The sequence below is a fragment of the Vombatus ursinus genome, unplaced genomic scaffold, assembly GCF_900497805.2.
Source record: "Vombatus ursinus unplaced genomic scaffold, bare-nosed wombat genome assembly UNPS02014779.1, whole genome shotgun sequence".
NCBI lineage: Eukaryota > Metazoa > Chordata > Mammalia > Diprotodontia > Vombatidae > Vombatus > Vombatus ursinus.
In genome coordinates this window covers 21,592,040-21,614,127 of record NW_020954557.1, presented here as the reverse complement: position 1 = coordinate 21,614,127, position 22,088 = coordinate 21,592,040, and the positions used below count along the sequence as shown (strand labels likewise).

General features: G+C 38.9%; 1 protein-coding gene across 1 annotated transcript in view; it reads right to left on the bottom strand.

The window, feature by feature from the left end:
- STAT1 (signal transducer and activator of transcription 1) overlaps positions 1-22,088 on the bottom strand; it is a 58,930-nt gene that overhangs the window by 2,452 nt on the left and 34,390 nt on the right. The window contains exons 15-23 of the mRNA XM_027865768.1: positions 21,650-21,733; positions 20,174-20,272; positions 19,386-19,521; positions 16,479-16,531; positions 15,363-15,457; positions 11,370-11,509; positions 8,372-8,557; positions 4,540-4,615; positions 3,351-3,453 (exon numbers count right to left, since the gene is read on the bottom strand). Coding sequence (XP_027721569.1) covers positions 3,351-3,453; positions 4,540-4,615; positions 8,372-8,557; positions 11,370-11,509; positions 15,363-15,457; positions 16,479-16,531; positions 19,386-19,521; positions 20,174-20,272; positions 21,650-21,733 — 972 coding nt within the window. The remainder of the gene's footprint in view (positions 1-3,350; positions 3,454-4,539; positions 4,616-8,371; positions 8,558-11,369; positions 11,510-15,362; positions 15,458-16,478; positions 16,532-19,385; positions 19,522-20,173; positions 20,273-21,649; positions 21,734-22,088) is intronic.

Sequence of the window (22,088 nt, the reverse complement as noted above, 5' to 3'; positions counted from 1 at the left end):
ACTGGAGATACATACACACACACACACACACACACACACACACACAAGAAAAAAAACTGTCTTGTCCTCAAGGAGATTCCAATTGTAAGGAAGTTATTTTGCAAACCTTGCAGTATTCTGTAAACATTGTTGTCATTTTTCTGTCTAGTTGCCTGCCTACATGACAATCCTAATTCAGTAATCTGTTATCCCAAACAGTATTATCTTCCATTTAAAGCCTGACAAGGTTAATACCCCCAGGGTACAGATCTGGACTCCAGTCCTAAGCATTCCTCAAAGGGCAATCCTGATCTTGGATTATCCTAATAAAAAGGATCCTAGGCTGGTTCTGATCCAGTCCAGGGTATCCAGTTCAATCTTTGTCTTAGAATAGTGGTTCTCAAAGTGTGGTCTGGGGGTCACTGAGACCCTTTGGGGGAGGGGGTCTGTGAGGTCAAAACTATTTTCATAATAATGCAAAGACATTTTAATTTTTAATATGTTAAGTATTGATACATATAAGACAGATAAAAAGGAGTTCTAGGAAGAGAAAGGGATTCTGATTAATTTTTAAGAGAATAAAGGAGTCCTAAGACCAAAAAGTTTGAGAAAACTGTCCATACTCTACCTGGAGTGGGGAACCTGCAGCCTCAAGGCCACATGTGGCCCTCTAGGTCCTCAAGTGTGCCAGACTCAGACTGAGTCAAATGGGCACACTTGAGGACCTAGAGGGCCACATGTGGTCTCAAAGCCGAAGGTTCCCCACCCCTGAATTAAACCATGCCGTATGTGTTATGTCCCCTAGACTGAGTCTAGACAGAAAATTTTGGCTCCATTCTCAGAATTTTTGTGGTGTCTGCAGTGTCAGCTTCAGCAACCTCTGGGCCAGCCCCAGTGGAGACCTGCATCCTTGAAACTTGGGAGACCTCAGGTCATTCCCTTAGCTTACAGAGGCAGAGAAAATGGCCTTTTACTTTATATACTTTTTTTTTTTCACTTCATACCCTATTTAGGGATAGGAATGAGCAAAGCAGTGATTTGCTTGTGTGGGGAGGAGAGGCCAATCCCTTTTATTATGCTTCCTTACCAATTTCTGTCTGGTAGTATAAGCATCCACTCAACATCTGCGGCTCTCTCTCTCTCTCTCTCTCTCATACTCTTGCAGTTTCTGTTTGGGTTTGTTTTAGGCTTTATTCTACATGCCTAAAATCTGATGGATATGTATATGCACAGCTCTAATTAGTACCTGATACTAGAACTAATATGGTTTGCAATTTATTTCAGTTCTAGCATCATAATATCCTTTTAAAGCAGGAAGAGAACAATAGTAATAATAAATTAGCATTTATATAGTGCTTTAAAATTTACAAAGAGTTTTACATGATGAGGAAGAGGAGGCTGAGAGAATTGGCCAGAGTCACATAGCTATTGAGTACATGAGATAGGACTCCAACTGGAGTCTTCCCAGCTCCAAGCCTAGGACTCTATGAGGCCACCATGTTTTAAAACCAATTTTAACAAGAACTATATTTCCTTGAGGTCACAGAGTCAGTGGCAAAGCTTAGACTTGAGCAGTAATTTCCATATGCCAGGCCTGGCACTACTTTTGGAGACCCACATCACTTTTGTAGGAATTAGGAACTAAAAATTCTAGAACCTGTGCGAGAGCATATTTGACTGTTTACAAATCACTCCTTTAAGTCTCTAGTTGACCAAATCCCAAATACCTGAGGGTACAAGAGAGGCTAACATAGATTGGCATAATATTTCTTAACAATAGCCAATGTATGGAGAGTCGCAAAACCAATCGTGCTACTTATGCATGGTTGTCCAAACCTGCTTTAATTTTCAGAATTTTTGAAGGCACCTCTAATGGTCTTGGAAAGTTTGGGTAACTTAGCTAAAAGAGCAGATGCTTCCATAAGCAAACGAGGCATCTTGGAGCACAAACTGAGGGCCTTTTATACCTTTTTAAAAAATGTTATAGCATATATTTATACTGTTATAGAACAGGTAGCAGGTTGAATATACTGCCTTTTTTTTTTTCCCAAAGTGCCACAAGTGATTTTCTAGTTAGCTTCAAAGTCAGTCAAGGAAAATGCTGGATAGCATGTTCTTTGAATAGAATCAGCTAGTTCAGGAAGATGAGAAAATCTGTTGTTCAGTTGTGTCTTACTCTTTGTGACCCCATTTGGGGTTTCCTTGACAAACATACTGGAGTGGTTTGCCATTTCCTTCTCCAGTTCATTTTATAGGTGAGGAAACTGAGGCAAACAGGGTTAAGTGACTTGCCCAGGGTTATACAGCTAATAAATGTCTGAAGCCAGTTTGAACTCAGGAAGATAAGTCTTCCTGACTCCAGGCTCAGCACTCTATCCACTATGCCACCTAGCTACCCTTAAGAAAATAGAAACCTTGAGAAGAACAGACCTTGAAAATTTAAACTGACATAAAACACTTTGCCCACAAATGTGGCCTGCTTACTCATACATACATTTAAATATATAAATATACCTTGAAAGAGTTAGCACTCATGGGTACAAATGAGACACGGGGGGGTCCAGCTTATACCATTACACTTTAACAGGGCTGTCTAGCCTATCAAAATTCACAACGTATGATTCTAGGACAGATTCATGTATGAATTAGCTTAAAACCAAACAGTATCAGCAAAAATCCTTAAAACCCTGAGAGGAAAGGGCTCTGTCTCCAAAGCTGACAGAAGTCTTTGCCCTGGCTCAGTACTGCCACCTGATGTACACCCAGGAAATATTTTTCTAAAGGCAGAATGATCCTTTTGGGTGATGTCCGGTGACCAACTGCCATATCCCCCTTACTGCTCCCAATTAACTCCCTCAATTGTTTAACCCTACCAACTGAGCCCCAGAATGCCAAGCCAGTGGCTACACCGGCAGGTACAGGGAACGCTGAAATCTGCATAGCACTGTCCTTGCAAGGGTAACAGATTATAATAGCAAACAAAAAATAACCAGGTACCCTTCTAAAAGAATTCAATCAGTGGTCATATTTTCTTCCAGGAATTTTTAGATCTTCATATATCTGAAACCTCCATGGGGCATATGGAAAAGGACTGTGGTTGGTTGTTGAAATATCCCAAGTCTGGCTCTTTTGTGAAAGCTTCTCTTAAAATGTCCAAAATTCTTGGACAAAAATGTAGTCTTTTAAAGCATAACTGCCAGTTGCTTGTCCTTGGATGGCCTTTAAAAAAAAAAAAACCTCCTTAAATGATGCCCAAAACCCTGTTTGGTGTCTCTGAAAAGCAGCATGTGCTCATTTAGCTTAACTCCCCACCTCAGAAAGTAAAGCAGTTCCTGTGACCTGAGGACATTCTTTCTGGTAGATGTACATACCACATTGCTGAGTTCTACATGGCCCACTATCCGAGAAACCTCATCAAACTCCTCAGGAGACATTGGTAGAAGGTTTTCCGTGCTCTGAAGTCTGGAGGGGTGACTAAAATAGGAGAGAAATGAAAGGGGAAAATGTAACCACACTTAAAATTTAAGAGGAGAACTAACATTTCACCCCTTACCTCATCACTCTCAATAGGGGTTCTTAACCTGGGGTCCATGAATTTGTTTTTTTTGGTAAAATATTTTGATAACTATATCTCGGTATAACTGGTTTTCTTTGTAATCCTATGCATTTTATTTGTCGCATTTAAAAACATTCTTCAGAGGAGGCGTCCATTGGCTGCACCAGATTGCCAAAAGGGTCCATGACACCAAAAAGGTTAAGAACCCCTGCTCTACCATATGGGTCGTCTCTAGGAAATAAACAGACTTGTCAAATATTTTTGATAAAGTCTTACCATCTGGGAGTATCGGTTCCCCACCCATTCCAGCCCCTCTACATGAGAGTGAGTATTGATCGGCCCACCTGGCACCCAGTGGTCCTTAGGAAGTCCAACCATGGCCACATGCACTTACTTGCGTTGCCCCGGAAGTACAATGCCTACTCAGAGGAGCACCATGTCTGGGGACTCCCTCATCCCACCTTGAGCTGCTCGGAGGGTTTGTTTTTTTTTTTTTTAACATGGTGGCTAGATCCATTCATTCACCCCAAGACAATGCAGGAGGGCAAATAACTGACAATGACATTTCCAAAAGTTTTGGGTTTAGCTTTGTTTTTGTTTTGTTTTTTTTACTGTTTACAAAATGAGACAAAGACTAAAAAGCAAGAGGAAAAAAAATGTATTTCAGTTGAAACTTTGGCCTGCTCTAGTTTGAAAAGAACTACTTTCCCACTCTGATCAATTTTTGTTCATTTTATTTACACTTGTTTCAAAACATCAATGTTTCTGGCGTTTGGAGAGCTTTCACACAGCTTTGATGAAAAAAAAAGAACAGAACTGGCTTAGAGGTTACACCATGGTTGGGTTCACAGAACTCCTAATTAGCATCTTCTCGTGCCATCTTGCCCATGCTACAGACTGCCAGCACAGTAACAAATTACAAGCATCTCTGAGGTCTACCCATCCTCCCAGGAATGGAAATAGACTGAGGGTTCTAAAAAGGACACTCTTCTCTGTTCACTTACACTTCAGATACAGAAATTAGTTCAGTCTTGATGTATCCAGTCCCTTTGGGGCCATCAATTTCCATTGGCTCTGGTGCTGGAAAGCAAACAAACCAAATGCATATCTGGTTAGCCAATGTACACATACTTCATCCAGTGGTTAAAAAAATTAAACTTGTTTCTTAGATGATTGAAGAAGTTAAGAATCAATTACACTCCCACCCCCATTGCTTTTTTCAACTTAAATCATAAAGGGTATTAAGGTAAAGGGGCGAAGGTCCACTGGAGAGATGAAGGAGGAGCATTCAGGACTGCGGCCATGCTGATACTGGAAAGAGCTGAACTCTTGCAAGGAGCTGGAGGACTCAAGAAAGGGAGATGACCTCTGCCTTGAGTTGTTCCCATTGGGGAAACTTCATTTTAAACCAATCTGCCTACTTTGAGATCTTTACCAATGAAAAATTAATGATTCTATAAGCATGTTGCAAAATAAGACTTTTCTTCACTGAAAATTCTAAGATAAGTAAACAGTAGATACGTTGTATGAGAAACAATTATTTCTGTCTGCTATTAATAACTAATTATTGCATTAGGATCAGTTTCCCTTTTTCTACTTCCTCATCCAGAAATCAATCTCTAAAAGATACACCCAGTCAGGATGGCTGAGATCTAATCAAAGACAGTAAAAGAAATTCTAAATTTAGGCTAATGGGTGCATTCCCACTCATCGTGTTTTCTCAGACAGGTCTGAGAAAATGTGGATCCTCCCTTTAGTCAGAGAGGTGATAAGGAAATTGATAAGTCTCTTTGATCAAGATGTGGGTGATCCAAGTGGTAATCCAAGTTTCCGTACCCCAAAGACCCTCATTTTAATATAGCCCACCTGCCATTATAACATTCATTCTCTCTTATTACTTGTTGACCAATCAGAGTTGATTTTCACCCTCGGTGCACCCCTTTTCCAAAAACTTTATAAATATTGAAGGTTCAACAATTGTAGGTTTGGTCTCTTTGGTTACTATGCACCTGTTTTTGTTGACTGCTTTCTAGACGTAATCAATAAAACTGATTTTAATTTACCCAGAAACTCGGTCTCTTGGAACTTTTCTTATTGACACAATTGGAAAGAACACTGGACTGATTGAGATTCAGGAAACTTGGGTCTTAGTCCTAGCATGACCACTAACTAGCTGTGGAATCTTGAGCAAATCATTTCAACTGTGGGAACTCAGGTATAATTAATCCTCACATCTGTGTCAATTAATTCACATCTGTGAAATGGGAAGGGGAGGAGGAGGGCGAGGAGTGCCCTACAGTTGTTATGTCAAACTCAAATAGAATGGAGAGACATTAAACCATATGTAAGGATCCCTGACACCTATAAATTGACTTAGAAGACTACATATCAACATTTTGTTAAATATTTCCTGTTTATATTTTAATCTGGCTCAGGTGTACTTGGAGTGCTAGGGGCCAGCCCCCCCCTTCCCCTAACACTTCTACTCTAGTCAACTGTAGACTATAATTTGAAGAACTGTGGTAAAAAGTTTCCTCAATTGGAGTTTCCTTCCTCAGTGAAATTGTAGGTCCTGGCCAAAAAAATCCCCCATTCAGTATTATCAGGGCAGTGAGGTGGCCCAATGGATGGAGGGCTGGGCCTGGAGTCAGGAAGACCTAAATTCAAATTTAATCTCAAGCACTCACCAGCTCCGTGACCCTGAGGAAGTTGCTTAGCCTCAGTTTCTCTATATGTAAATTGGAGATAACACCTACCTCCCAGAGTTGTTGTGAGGACTAAATGAGATATTTGTAAAGTGCTTTGCAAACCTTAAAGTGCTATATAAATGCTAGCTATTATTATTACAGAGCTAAAAAAGCAAATGAGTAGAAATGGACTGTGGTGACATGCCCCAAAGAAAGGAGAAATTTACTCTTTCTTGTTAAATACATCAGCTCTCATTTCAAACTGCAATGTGCTTTCATAATCTTTGGGAAACCTGCTATATTCAATCAATCCACTGTCAAGCCTCCAATGGAAAAACCAGGACCTACAGATAAATGTCCTAAATTGGGACTAGGGTGATGATTTCCATGTTTATAAAGATGAAAATGGAATCTTGCTTTTTAAAACTCTTGACCTTTTCCTAGCTTTTCAACATTGCATTCTGTTATTAAAATCAAACCAGTGCATATATTTCTCTAGAATATTTCCATCATGAGTTTTGACAGAGAGAATTTACCAGTTGGAAGAGAATACATTTCTACTAAAGGCTTTTTCACCCCTTTATTATCTTTCCATTCCTTTTTTTTTTCTTTTATATGAGGCAATTGGGGTTAAGTGACTTGCCCAGGGTCACACAGCTAGCAAGTATCAAATGTCTGGTCTGAGACCAGATTTGAACTCAGGTAGATGGCCACTTTGGGAGAAAGTTCTAGGGAAGATTCATGGTCATGTCCAGGCTGATTTAATTGGCTTCTGAAGTCCCTTCTGATTCTGATGGTCTCTGATCTCTCATTGCCCCACCTCCAGGGGCACCTGTCCTACATTTTATTTCTGAGGCAGGCTTGATCTCAGCTTACATTTAAACTAATCTTCACTCAAGCTATCTGCATTTCAATATGTACATGTGTTGAAAGAAGAAATCTTTGTTGGGATTTCACTCTAATAAATCAGGCGGCTCAGGGAAAAAAAATATAGCAAAAAGCAGTTTATCTTTTCATACAAAGCATAGGCATTGTATGGACCTTGTGGGAGCTCAGGTCACCTTAACCTTTTAAAAACAAACTTTGGTAACAAGAGAAGTCAATTCTGATAGGTTAAAAGTAGAAAGGCGACAAGCTAGTATTGTATGGATGTCAAGTTTACAATCCACTTAAGATACAGATTCTAAAGGGACTCAAAGTCCACAGGCTGTTATAGTCCCTCAGTGTGGGGTCTGAGAGGGAGGGCAGCTTCCCATCGTGAAGGTTGTCAGGTTTACCTGTGCAGCCCCCTGTCACATACCCAACTTGTGGGGTATGAGTGCGCTGTCACATATATCTCTAAGGGGAATGAAAGTCATATGTACACTCAGATTTATGTAGTGGGCCCAAGCTGAGACCTTTGCTCCTCACCCCAAAAAGAATTTGGGTCCCATTTGTCTGTGGGTCCCAGAAAACCCTTAAACTTCCTTTTAACTGGCTTATTTGGTCAAAGAAGTCTCAAGAATCCACTCAACTGACCTTTCCTTATCTCTTATTCTTATGCTGATCTACAGGCTCTTCCTTATCCTAGGCCCCATCTCCCTTTGATAACCTAATGAAGCCTAGTCCTCTTTTGTCTATAGCCCTGGGTTATATTTCCCATCCTTGATCTTATCCAGACTCCATTCAACCTCTTCCTTCTCTATCTTCCAGTTCTTTGTTACCCTAATAAAGCCTAGCCCTCCATCAGCTATTCTTGGATGACCCCATTCAACCTCCCAGACATTCCCATGGGATTCTCCCTAAACTCCTCTCCCAGTCACCCCAGCTTCAGGATCCTCCTCCTGACCCCTACTCCAGTCACCCCAAATTACTTGACTGTACCTAAGATCCACCCTAGCACCCATTTAAATGCTGAGACTTTCTCATGCCCGCTTGTCCTTATGAGTATCACTAATGTTCAAACTCTTCAATAGTCTGGCCTGTATGGTTCACCTATAATAAACCTTGTCTATGGCTGAAAGAAGACTTGGGTTGAATTCATTCAGGCAGGACCTGCGTGTTGTGATTTTGGGGTCCCAGCACCCCTAGCATCTATACTTCAACAGTAGTGGGCAAATTCTTTAATACAGGGACTACCAGAGGTTCAATAATGATTCTCCCCACTCACCTTCCTTTGGCCTAGAGTAGTATTTCCCAAAAGCATGGTCTTTATCAATGTTTGGGTATAGAAACTTCAGAGGATTTTCAGGGATATTCTCAGCAGCCATGACTTTATAATTCCGAATGATATCAGGAAAAGTAACAGCCGAGAGTTCTTTTTTCGTGTATGGTTCAACTGCATGAAACACGGGCTCTTTAAAAAAAGAAGAAAAGAAGAAAAAAAGGAAGGAAAGAAGATATGAGTTATAGAATCTAAAAAACTCCTGGTGCCATACTCAAATAGATCCTTGTGGGCTGCATACTGACTTAGAAAACCACAAATTAACATTATCTATGTTGTATTTTTACTTATTTTGTTAAACATTTCCCAACTATTTTTAATCTGGTCTGGGCTGCATTGAAAATTCAGGTTACACTGAAATGCAGGGAATATAGCAGAAGAATTTGACACAGCTGCTCTAAAACGTACCCAACAAGGAAGGTGTAATAGTGAAAGGGAACCTTCTGAGGAAGCCTATGCCACTTTTGGATGGCTCTTAATTGATAGGAAATTTATCAATCCTAAATTTGCTTCACAGCAACACGAACATTGTTGTTCAGTCCTTTCAGACTCTTCGTGACCATATTTGAGTTTTCTTGGCAAAGAAACTGGTGTGGTTTGCCATTTCCTTCTCTAGCTCATTTTACAGATGAGGAAACTGAGTTAAGTGACAGCAAGGGCCACATAGCTAGTAAGTGTCTGAGGCCAGAATTGAACTCAGGAAGATGAATCCTCCTAACTCAGTACCACAAAGCTGACTCACAACATGAATAATAGCCTTTCTAATACTACTTCTCTGACCTTTCTCCTTTCCCCCTCAAAGTCTTGTCTTGACTAACCATCACCAGTTCTTTCAATTGATCCCCATATGACCCTTTACCATCCCAGTCACCTAAGTCCAAGATCACATTACCTTTTTATTTTCATTGCTATATTACTCTGTCAACTCATAAAACACTAAATCTAGTGTTCATTCTTAGACTGTTTTACAATGTTTCCTGAAATTAAATTCCAAAGTATTATTTTGGAATAATGCCTTTCCCAGGCTGGAAAAAAACTCTAGAAATTAATTTCTGAATTTCATAATAAAAACAAAACAAAACAAAACAAAACAAAACCTTGTAGAGATTAGATATGGATTCTTTAGAGAAATCAACCTATTGGATATAGGTTCTCTAAAGAAAGGTCCCTGTCATTAATCTTTACAACCTAAAAGATTTCTTAGGTGCATTTTTTTTTCCTCTTAGCCTCACACACCTTAAGAAGCAAGCTACGAGCCCCAGGCCAGATTGTTAAGGAATCTGTCTTTGCTTTCTTCCTCCCTTCTTTTTTTTTTTTGCTTTTTGGTGACGCAATCAGGGTTAAGTGACTCGCCCAAGGTCACACAGCTAGTAAGTGTCAAGTGTCTGAGGCTGGATTTGAACTCAGGTCCTCCTGACTCCAAGGCCAGAGCTCTATCTACTACACCACTTAGCTGCCCTTCCTGACTTTTCTTACTACCTTTTCACAGCCTTCCCTCCCCTCCTCTTTTCTTTCCTTCCTTCCTTCCTTTCTTCCTTCCTTCTTTCCTTCCTTCCTTCCCATTACCTCAGACAAACTGAGACCTAGGAAAGACCTTAGCTTAAAAAGACCAAGGCCTCCCACTAGATCCAAGGCCATCTCCAGTTGTTCTGCTCTATATCTTGCCTCTGGGCCTAGATGGCTCTGGAGGACAAAGTGAGGCTGGTGACTTTGCACAGCCCTGCCTCACTTAATTCCAATTTACTCGCAAGTCACAACTTCGCCTTCTTGATGTCATTGTCCTCTTCGAGAATGAAGGACAAACAAGAACAACCAGCTTCTCAGGAGCTTGGTTCTATGTCTTTTTCCTGTGGGTCTCATGAGACCTGTTAAAGTAAGCCCTACTAACAAGAGTAGTAATATCTTAATAGGGAACTCCTGATAATTGAAAAACTTTAAGAATAAAAGGAATGAATTTCTAATGGTAAAATTTGAGAGTACAGCATGGTAAATATTTGTGGGATTTAAAGGGGAAATTTCTTGGCACCCTTTAAATTTTACCAGATGACTGATTATTCCGCCCACTCACACTGCTGCCAAGCTTCTCCTCCTCTAGTTAATATAGTATTAGCAAGCAACGATTCATATCCTTGATCACTTCCTAACCTGTTGTTGTTCAGTCATTTCTGTCATGTTTGACTCTTCATGACCCCATTTGGGGTTTTCTTGGTTTTCTTCCTTACCTATACCTTTGACTAACCTTCTATTTACAAAACTAAGCTTATATCTGAATTTGCTTAAAAATTTTAAGACTCAAAACTGAATTAGGTTTTTAGGTGGTTTCATCACATCCCAGTGGCTATTCATTTATAATCTACTGAATATTACCCTAAGGAAGCATGGAATTTTATCTCTTTGCCCACAGAAAAATTTCTCCTTCCATCAATTAATAGCAAATGATATATGTAAATAAAGGTTGATGTTCAACCTATTACATATTATTGCAAAACCAGGAAATAAACATTTGACTCTTTTAATAGTCCTTATGTCTATCAATTTCAGTAACTGATTTCAATATCACTTCAAAGAGAAACTTGGGGCAGCGAGGTGGCACAGTGGATAGAGATCCGGCCTTGGAGTCAGGAGGACCCCAGTTCAAATCTGACCTGAGATACTTGACACTTACTAGTTGTGTGACTTTGGGCAAGTCACTTAACCCCAATTGCCTAGCCAAAACAAAGAGAAGCTTACAAAACTGTTAGGATGATTTATTTAAAAACCTATCAGGAAGACAGATTTCTGTATGTTTAGCACCTCCTGTTTTTATTTTAGTATATCATTACAAAAGAGTATTCACTTAAACAGCTGCTGGCCAGAGATTTTTCTAATGACAATTTTCAATTTTTCATAGCCTAACTATACCAGGTCATGTAAATTAATTTTGTCCACACAGCATCAGACCTACCATTCTGTAATCTCTCGACCCAAGTGAAAGTGATGGCTCCTTCCCTACTACTTTCGCTGAATCTCAGCAGAAATGTCCCAGGCTGTTGATCTTTCAGTAATGCCCGTTCTTGTTCCTTACTTATAAAGCCCATTATAGACCTGTATGTGCAAAGAGAATTTACAAGAGGTTATCTTTTGGCTTAATAGATAGTTTCTACTTTTATGTGATGACATACGAAGAAATAACATGGTCATCTAAAAGGGGCTTATGAAAGTGTAGAAATTAATGACACCATAAAGACTGTCATGTTATTAAGGATAATATAGAAACTCCAGAAAGAAGCAGCATGATCTAGTGAATAGAATGAAGCTGTAGATCAGAAAGACTTGGGTGATTCTGCTTTTGATGGATAATGGTGAGGTGACCCTGGCAAGGCATGCAAACCCGCAGTCATCCAAGATAGTGGATGACTTAGTTCAAAGTAGAACACAGTGCCATTCAAATACAAATTTTGCTTTGCTTTGCTTAGTCATTTTTCAGTTGTATCTGACTCTCCATGACCCTATTTGGATTTTTCTTGGCAAAGATACTAGAGGGGTTTTCTCTTTCCTTCTCCAGCTCATTTTAGAGATGAGGAAATTGAGGCAAACAGGGTTAAGTGACTTGCCCAGGGTCACCCAGTTAGTAAGTGTCTGAAGCTGGATTTGAACTCATGAAGACGAGTCTTCCTGACTTCAGGCCCAGCACCCTATCCATTGCACCACCTAGCTGCCCCAAATTGGGGGAAAGGGCACTAATCCATAAGCACCATATATTGATTTTTTAAAAAAGTAATGTTATCTATGTTTACTTGCATTTTTATTTATTTTGTTAAATATTTCCCAATTACATTTGGATCTAGTTAGGGCAGCACTGGGAAGTATTGTAAACTGGTGGCCACACCTTTGCCATATGAGTCTCTTTAAAACTATAATAACAGCTAAGGGAGCCCTAACTATGCTATCTGATCTGATCCTCTGAACAACTCTGGAGAGGTAGGTGCTATTATTATCTCCACTTTATAGATGAAGAGACTGAGGCAGACAAAGACTAAGTGACTTGCCCAAGGTCACATAGCTACTTAAAGTCTAAGGCCAGATTTGAACTATGGTCTTTTTAGCTTCAGGGCCAGCACACTCTCTACTGTACTAACTGCCTCCCATTACCTACTGAATTATATTTCTGTTAGGTCTTATTATTTCAGCATAATTTTAAAAGTAGCAGATTGTCTAGATTTCTTAAGTATGTTTTATGATGGGACATTCAGATCAGCAAATATATTTTCCTGGGCTAGTAGCTTGTTTCAAGGTAGAAGTCTTTACTTATGTAAGAGTTTACTTCCCCTTCTGGTGCCATCCTATGGAATACCCTTGGGATGGTGTCATAGGGGTTTTGGGAACCTAACCTTCATGCTTTCCTGAATAAGGGGATTTTCCCCCAGTGTCTGCCAAGATGCAAGCTTTTGCCCTAGTAGTCTAGTGCCAAGAACATTTTGGCAAAAAGTAATATCTTTAATTTGGGGCCAAACATTTTCCACTAAGTATTCATCTAAGAAATTTAATGTAAATTTAGAAAGCTAACTAGAAACAATCCTGGACATGTTGGAAGTGTTTTATTTTTCCTTATTTATTACGAATATCATCAGCTATTTTTTTCTTAGTTGTCAAATCCATGTAAAGCTACATCTGTAAATGGAGAAAAAAGCATATTTTAGTCACTGTTCCCCAACCTACATTGCTTCCCACTGCCTCTAAGGTAAAATAGGATTCTTCCAATGGGCATTTAAACCCTCTATCATCTAGCTTCTAGCTACCTTCCAGCTCAATTTCATTTCCCCTAAAAATCTGTCAATCCCTAAACATTTATTAAGTGTCTACTATGTGCCAGGCCATGTGCTAAGCACTAGGGATACAAAAAGAGACAAAAGACAGTCCCTGCTCTCAGGGAGCTTACAATCTAATGAAGGAGACAACAGGCAAACAAACAGGTACAAACAAGCTACATGCAGGATAAAGAGAAAGTAATTAAAAGAGGGAAGGCACTAGAATTATGTGGAGTTGGGGAAGGCTTCCTGTAGAAGGTGGGATTTTAGTTGGGACTTGAGGGAAGTCAGGGAAGTCAGGAGGCACAGATGAAGAAGGAAAACATTCCAGGCATGAGGAACAGAGAGAAAAAATGCCAGGATCTGAGAAATGGAGAATTTTGTTTGTGGAACAGCCAGGAGGCCAGTGTCACTGGAGTGATGAGTATATGTCATGGAGTGAGGTGTAAGAAGATTGGCAAGGTTAGGAAGGACTTTGAATGCCAGCCAGATAATTATGTATTTCATCTTACAAATGATGAGAAGCTACTGAAGTTTATTGAGTAAGGGTGTGTGTGTGTGTGTGGGTGTGTGTGTGTGTGTGAGAGTGAGAGAGAGAGAGTGAGAGACAGAGAAAGAGAGAGAGAGAGAGAGAGAGAGAGAGACATGGTCAGATCTATGCTTTAAAAAAATTACTTTCTAGACTGAATGGTGGATGTATTAGAGTTCAGAGAGACTTGAGACTCACCAGCAGGCCTATTGCAAAAGTTCAGATGTGAGGTGATGAGGGCCCACACTAGAGTGGTGGCATTATCAGAGAAGATAAGGCAGCATATTCAAGGGATGTTGAAAAGGTGAAATTGACAGGCCTTGGCAACATATCAGATTGGTGGAGGGGAGATTAAAAGATAGTGAGGAGGCTAGGATGAGTCCTAGGTTTAAAGCTAATTGGACTGGGAGGACGGTGTTGCCTTCTACAGTAATAAGGAAGAGACGTGGGGGTGAGGGTGGGGGGTTTCTATTTTGGACATGTTGAATTTAAAATTGGACATCCAGTTCAAGATGTCTGAAAGGCAATTGGAGATGTAAGACTGGAGGTCAGCAGAGCGACTGGAGCAGGATAGGTAGATTTTAGAATTGTCTATATAGAGGTGGTCATTAAATCCATGGGAACTGATTTTACTAAGTGAGTAGTAAAGACGAAGAAGAGAAGAGGTCCCAAGGCAGAATCCCAAGGGATACCTTGTTTAGAGGTCATGATCTGGGAGAGAATCCAGCAAAGGAGACAAAGGAGAAGTGGTCAGACACACAGAACACTAGGAGAGAGGAATGTCAAATCAAGACAAGTCAAGTCAAGAAGCATTTATCAAGTTCTTCCTATGTGCCAGGCACTCTACCCTCCAGTTGCTTATACTCTTATGGGAGATGCCTGGTCTGAGCCTTTCCTCGAAATGGAGGTTCTGAGAGAGACCCACCAGTGAGAGAAGGGAGTTGAGAGAAAAGTCAGCTGAGGTATGGTGGCCAGGTATGGAGAGTAAAAAACAACCGAACTTTGTGAATTCTACATTGCAGAATATAGACTGCAAGCTAACCACTAGCCATTCTCTGGACTCCATTTTCTGTCTCAGTGCATTTGCACAGCCTACATCCCCCATGTCTGGAATATACCCACTCCTTACTTCTCTGATGTTTTTCAGCATCCTCATCTTTCTTCTAGGCTCAGCTAAGATCTCATCACTTCAAAGAAGTCTTACCAAACCCTGCCAATGGCTCCTGTTCTCTCACCCCTCCATTTTACTTGTATTATTCTGATTTATATACAATACTCATTTGTATATATCCACCAAGAGAATGTAAGCTTTTTGAGGGCAGGCCCTATTTAATTTTCATCTTTGTATCTCCAGGACCTAAAATAGGGCTTTGCATAGAGTAAGTACTTGATAAATGGTTGTTGATTTGAATTTATTAGCTATCATCTAGTATGATAAAATCCACAAGGAACAGCCCATAGGTATGTTCCTCAAGAAGAGAATTTAGTGATGAGGCAATGTTGAGAATAGTCTAGTAGAATAATTAAACATGGCACCCAGAGTTTAGTCATGCCCTACATATGCAGCAGAAGGTCATATACCCAAAAAATGTCATAGAAAACAACCATCTGTCAACCTTACCCATCATTCCAGAGACAAATTAGATGCTTTTTAATGAGTTCAAGGATGCCCTCGATCCAAAGCCAGAAAGAAAAATTTTTGTCATTTATATTTTCCTGAAATGACAAATCCATGCATTAGAAATTTTTTTTACAAAATCTGAAACAATTATTGTGACAACACATTTGTATAACACTTAAAGTTTTATAAACCACTTTCCTCACAGCCACTCTATGAAGTAAGTAGACCAAATATTTGTGTCCCCATTTTACAGATGAATTATCTGTGACTCAGAAAAGTTAATTGACTTGCCCAGGACTACAAAGCTAGTAAGTTATCTGATTTAGGATTGAAGCCCGGGCCTCTTGACTACATATCTTTCTGATAATATGCTGCCTCTCACAGTGGACTCTCAAACCCACATCTGAGTCGAACTTGCCCTGCATAGCTGGCAAAGCTAGAGAAATTCTTACATGTGAAACCAGACACATCTCAGAGATGGATCTTATCCAACCTGGTCTGAAGACAAAATCAACAGGAACTGCAAATCTTCTATTCTCAACAATATTCAGATACCAAGTTTCATATTTCTTTTCCACTGGTTCTACCTCCTCACCAAACCAGAGAAAAGCTATTTCAGTAGAGATTCCTCAAAGTATAAGTGAATTGCTTCCTTCTCTTTGGTGAAAAAAAAAGGGAACTAAAGTCATTTTTGGAGAAATATAATTAGCCACCCTTCTCTGCAAAAAACATTGTAGTATAACCTCCTGGCTTTTCTCAAATGATTAGACTCAAGAGATTACCCAATGCTAGCACACTTCTGGCTAGAGAACAACACAGGGCTCTTCACACAGAACTGAATGAAATATTCTCAGGGGACATTTCCAAGGGGAGTGAAGAGATCTTAAGGAAGTAACAGGATATTATCACTCAGCTGGAAGCTTCCTTTTGGGATTCACATTAGAGTACCAAATATGTGGGTTACTCCATAGAAACTTAAATTTTTCCCCCCTAAGGATTCCTTGAGTGGAAGAAAAGTTCCAAAGGGAAGTGAATGACTGAAACAAAGAACGAAAACAGAAGCTCAGCTGCAGGACCATGATCTTTCTAATCAATTCAAAGAGATGAAGAACCTACCTTGCAGAATCTTGTCCAAGGAATAAGACCGTCGGAAATGGCGGAATTGGGGCCTAACCAAGCGAACAAACAAAATCAATGTTCTCAGCAGGATACAAACAGCATTACAAAATTTTAGTTAGACTAAAAGCTTTGTACACATTCTCAAAAAAAAAAATACAACATGGAAAAGTTTTTCTTTGAAGGATCTACAAATTTGATACTAGCCAAAAGGCAAATAGAATGAAACGAAGCAGGTCATTACGCATCTTTCACTCCTCACTACCTCCAATAATGACATGATGTAAGTAACAAACGTTCTTGAATAATTAGCGCACTTGGCTGATTTTAATAAGAGAAATGGATAGACAATGCAGAATGGGAGAAGTAATTTTTAAAAGCATTTTAAGGAAGAAAATATCCTTTAGTTCACTTCTTCCTCTGATACTGCCTTTCTTCTCCTCCATTGGCTCCTATATCTCTGCTTTAAAACCTGTACGACACAGGTCCCTGTGATGCCATGACCCCTGTCTTTAAACGGTAGGAGGAATGTTCTCTTTATATATCTTAGGGTTTTAGATCTAAACAAAAAGAGGGGAATGGCAGAGGTTAGGAGCACGGGGGCATCAAATACTGCTAATACTGTCAGAATGTAGTTATGTTGGTTGGTTTTTCTGCTTTAGGAATTTCCTTTTTAAATCTTTATTACAAGGGCATACTGGGTATACTCGATACTAAAGGAAGTCTAGAAAAAGAATGAAATTATTTGCAAAAAGCCCCACACTTCAATCACTGATTATTAACTGGGCCTCTTGGCAACTTCCTGGGAAAATTGTAATCTGTAGAGTGAGATATAATTGGACTCTCTCATCAAGAGAGGTTTCACAATCACCTTTCCTGGAGCTTTTCACAAAAAGGGGTGATTGCTTTTTTCCAAATGGCTGAGCTGCATCAGTTGTATTATATGATATATCAAAGTCCTTTGAAATTGTAGTACTTTATAAATGTTTTTCTTTTCTCTCCCCGCTCCCTGCCCTTGCCCCAGTTGCATTTCTATCAGTTAGGAAACTACCAAAAGTTTTTCCTTCTTCTCTATTATCATTTTTCCACTTTTCTCTGAATGTTTTTATTATACATTATTTCCTAAGTCTCTTACAAAAACTGAGAGCACATCTACTCCCAAGGTAAAAATGTATTTTTAATACTCATCTCAGATGCTGTCAGATCTCCTACCCTCTCCCCTTACCTAATACCCCCTAAGTGTTGCCAAAAGCATTACATTGTAGAGAATGTCTATCCTTGTGTAAAAGGCCAGCCACAAGAAAGAACAATACTTAGTAGCTCAGTAGCTATAGAAACCAAAGGACAGATTTAGAACAGACTTTAAGAGGTTACTAAGATCATTCTTTTACCTTCAAACCACTCATCCTAGCCTAAACAAATGGATGGAAATCATACTTCTTCCTCAAATAAGGAAAAAGGAAAACAAAAGTTTCTTGACCATTAGCAAAATAACTCCAAAGATACGTATGAAGTCAACATAAACCAAAGATCTTGGAAGAATGGTTTATCTTAATGTAATACTGTTTATAAATGAAATCCACTTGGTATATATAACTTTACACAAAGTAAACAGCCATGACTGTAAAAGAATGGTACAGATAACTTCAGTTTCCTCTTCTGTAAAATGAAGGGGCTGGACAAAATGGCTTCTGAAGGTCTTCCAGGCTCTGGATCTGTGATCCTATGTACATAAATAAGAACCATTCTCTGCGGTAGTTTTAGACTTAGGAGGTGTCTATAATGGAACTCTGATGTGTTCAGTGTCAGTGGAAGAGTGTGGACCCAAGATTCTCTACACACATCTTATACTTCCTGATGTTTGATGAGCTACAGGGGTGGGAGCCATCTTATTACATGGAATGTCAAGGTTCATACCATGAAGTAGCCTTATCCCAGTATCTTTTATGACGATCAGCTAGAAGTGTCCATCAAAACCATGGGGGACATATATCTACTTTGTGTAAAGGACTGGAGTTAAAGGGTCTGGTTCCCACTTCAAGTGTCATCATATAAAATACCTTTGGGATAATGTCATAGGGTAGATGAGAATCTAAATCTCTATACTTTCACAAATAAGGGATTTTCCTATAGTATGTAACAAGCTACAAAATTTTGCCATGTTTGTCATAGGATCAAAGAATCAAGGTGGAAAGGGATCTTAGGGGTCATTGAATCCAACCTCTCATTTTACCAAAGAGGAAACAAACGCCCATAGAGTTTAAGTTACTTGCCCAAGGTCATACAGGTTCTAAGTGTCTGAGGCAGGATTTGTACCCAGATCTTCCTGACTCCCAGTCAGCGCTCTATACACTATACCATGTTACCTCTCAAGAGTCAAGAACATTTTAGCAGTAAGGAATATGTTTAACTTGGATATATTTAACTAAACATTTTCTAGTAAGTACCATATCTGAAATTGTGATATGTTCAAAATTAAGAGAAAATACAGATCACTTTTAAAACAAATCTTTCATAAAGAGAAGGGTGTCGATAATAATAATAACTCCTCATTTATACTGTGCTTTTTACTTAATATGTTCACGCTAATAACTCTACAAGTAGTACAAGTATAATTATCTCCATTTTAAAAATGATCAAACTGAGGCCCAGAGAGGTGACCTCACTAAACTTGCCTAGTAAATGAGTAAATGAGTAAACTAGTACATGACTAGTAAATGTCTACCAGGATTCAAAGATGTGTTCTGATTGCAAGTTACTTTCCTTTAGGACACTGCCTCTTCATCTATCACAATTTAAATATCTAATAGGAAATTAACTTCTCAGGAAAAGAAAGAGGAAACAGAGAATTTTTTTTTAAGAACCAAGAATCTTTTATAGATTAAAATAAAGTCCATATGTTCATACCTAGGAGTTTCTCACCCAACATGTTCAGCTGTTCTAAATTAAGTCCTCTCTTTGTGACAGATGAAAATTGCCAACTCAATACCTCTGAAAGTTGAGACCATTTTGCACATGGTGGGTTCAGAAAGAAGGATAAATTCTAAAGAGAAAACATAGTACAAAAATCCTTAAGGACAACTGCAAAGGCATGAAAAAAGGACTAGGTGCTGAAACTCATGCCTACTCATAGGCCTAAATTTTCAAATCCTTTTGTACAAAATCATACAGTATTTCCAGAATAAAAGCAGATCTAATGAGCCAACAGCAGAAGAAAGTAAATGTAGAGAGGGAATCTTTGGATGGAATAGAAAGAAAAATAAAATAATGTTAAAGGTTAAACTTTGGTCAAACGTTCTGAAAAATCAAAGTTTGTTTAGTTAATTTCTATTTCGTAACCAAAAATAAAGGCCAGAAAGGTTTCAGGAAGCAAACTATAATCTGCTTCCATTTGTCTGTATGTTCTCAGTGCCTAGGATGGTCCCTGGCAGAAAGAAAGCTTTTAATAAAAGCTCAGTTGAATCAAATGCAATTGAATCTGAGTTTATAAGCAAAGGAAGAAAACTAGATCTCTTTTCTTATACTTGTTTCAGTTTTTCAAAGTTCCTTATAATCTTTACACATTTGTCTGCATGAGTTCTATGTTTTTCACTGAAGCTTTACTTGGCCAATTAACATGATTTGAAAATTCCTAAACTAGAGTAACAGGGCCCTCTGGTTAATTTTTTATTTTAATAACAGAATATCCTCAATACCTTGGGTTCTGTTGTTAGCATGTTGTACCATAAAATGGACGCCCATCCACTGGGAAGCTGGCTTACGTTGGAAATCACAACAACAGGCAGAGATGTTGTCTAAAAGAAGAAAAAAAAACTTTGAGGCAATCTAAATTAGAAACATTTCACCCTTATCCAGTCACAAAAACATAAGTTACTCAATGTGCTCAGAAGAAATACACATTTACAGATATACATATATTTTGTTTTGTACCTTTTCCCCCCTAGTTCGGTCAAGAAATTTCTTATTATTCATGTACATAAGAGAAAAACAGACAATGGCCATGTAAGTAGGTTTTACAATCATCTTCTACAACCAACTGGATATTAGCTGAACAATGCATAATCATACAACTGAGCTGGGAAAACAAAGAATAAATAAGAGATGATACAAAGTTGAAATTTGGGTAGCAAGCAGTACAATGCTGGGAGACGAATGGACAAAGTTAGGAGATGGGGGAGGGTATGGTTGGTGGGACCCAGTAAGAAAGCTGTAACTCAAACATCCTAGGGAAAAGTAGGGCAAGTTGAGCAGCTGCTTTCCATTGTTCTGCCAAGGGAAAATTCTCCATCCCATGGAAATGTATTACCCCATAGATGCTTAGAGTCAGTAAATCTAGGCTATCCTCAGGCTTTCACAATGACATTGAACTTTCCAAAAGCCCAACAGCACAACTGTTAAAAGGAAGACTATTTTTTTGAAAAAATTAATTAATTTATTTTTAGTTTTCAACATTCACTTCCACAAGCTTTTAAGTTTTAAATTTTCTCCCCTTCCCTCCCTCACCCTCCCCAAAGCAGCATGCAATCTGATATAGGTTCTACATATACATTCTTATTAAACATATTTTCACATTAGTCAAGAAGAATTAGAACGAATGGGAGGAACCATGAGAAAGAAGAAACAAAACAAAACAAAACAAAAAAGAGAGAGCAAATAGTATGCTTCAATCTGCATTCAGACTCCATAGTTCTTTCTCTGGATGAAAAGGAAGACTATTTTAAGATACTCACTTAAGTTTGTTAAGATACTCACTTGAGCACTGAGGAACTCTTTTTTTTAATTTAAAGAAAAATTCCCAATAAATACAATATGAGAAATTAAAAACATTGGGAAAATATAGCTTCAATAATTCAAAGGTAAATTTAACTCTCAGTTACCTGAAGAGCTGGATTCATAAATTGTGATTCATGGCAGCACAGCCACAACCAAAAAGCAAGCAAATACCTTGTAACGAAGGCATGGTAGCTGGAGAAACTTGGAGATAAAAATACATGGGGGAAAAACATGGCTGACAATTACTTCTACTTTTGGCAAGTACTTGGCAGTCTTCATGCAGAGGCTGTATCACTACTTGTCCTAGGAGGAGTTCTTTCATGAATGGGTGAGAAGAAAGACCATGGAGGTCCCTTCCAACTCTCAAATTCTAGGATTCTATGAAATCTAAGACTTACCTCTAGGTCAATTACCAAGCCAGGCTGGCACAACTGGGTCTCAAAGCTTAGGGAATGAAGCTCTTCAGTAACAATGAGAGGGCCCTAAAAAACCAGACATGCACAAAATTATTTAAAAGTCTCAAAGGAATTAATTCATATATCCTATACTTTTTATAAGCCAAACTAACATTTTAAGAGGCGGGACCAAGGCTTAACCATAACCAGTTTCAAAATAGGAAAAAAACAAAAACAAACCATGAAAAATAATTTCATCCCAAATTTTTCATCAAATATGAAAGAATACATACTTTTTAATAACATCTCCTGGGCATACTCATCAAATATAGATTTTGAAAATGATGAGATGATGACTACAGCAGTGTGGGGCTGAAAAAAGGACTATGATTCTGAAGTCAGAAGATCTGGATTCAAATACCACTAATGATTACTACTGGAG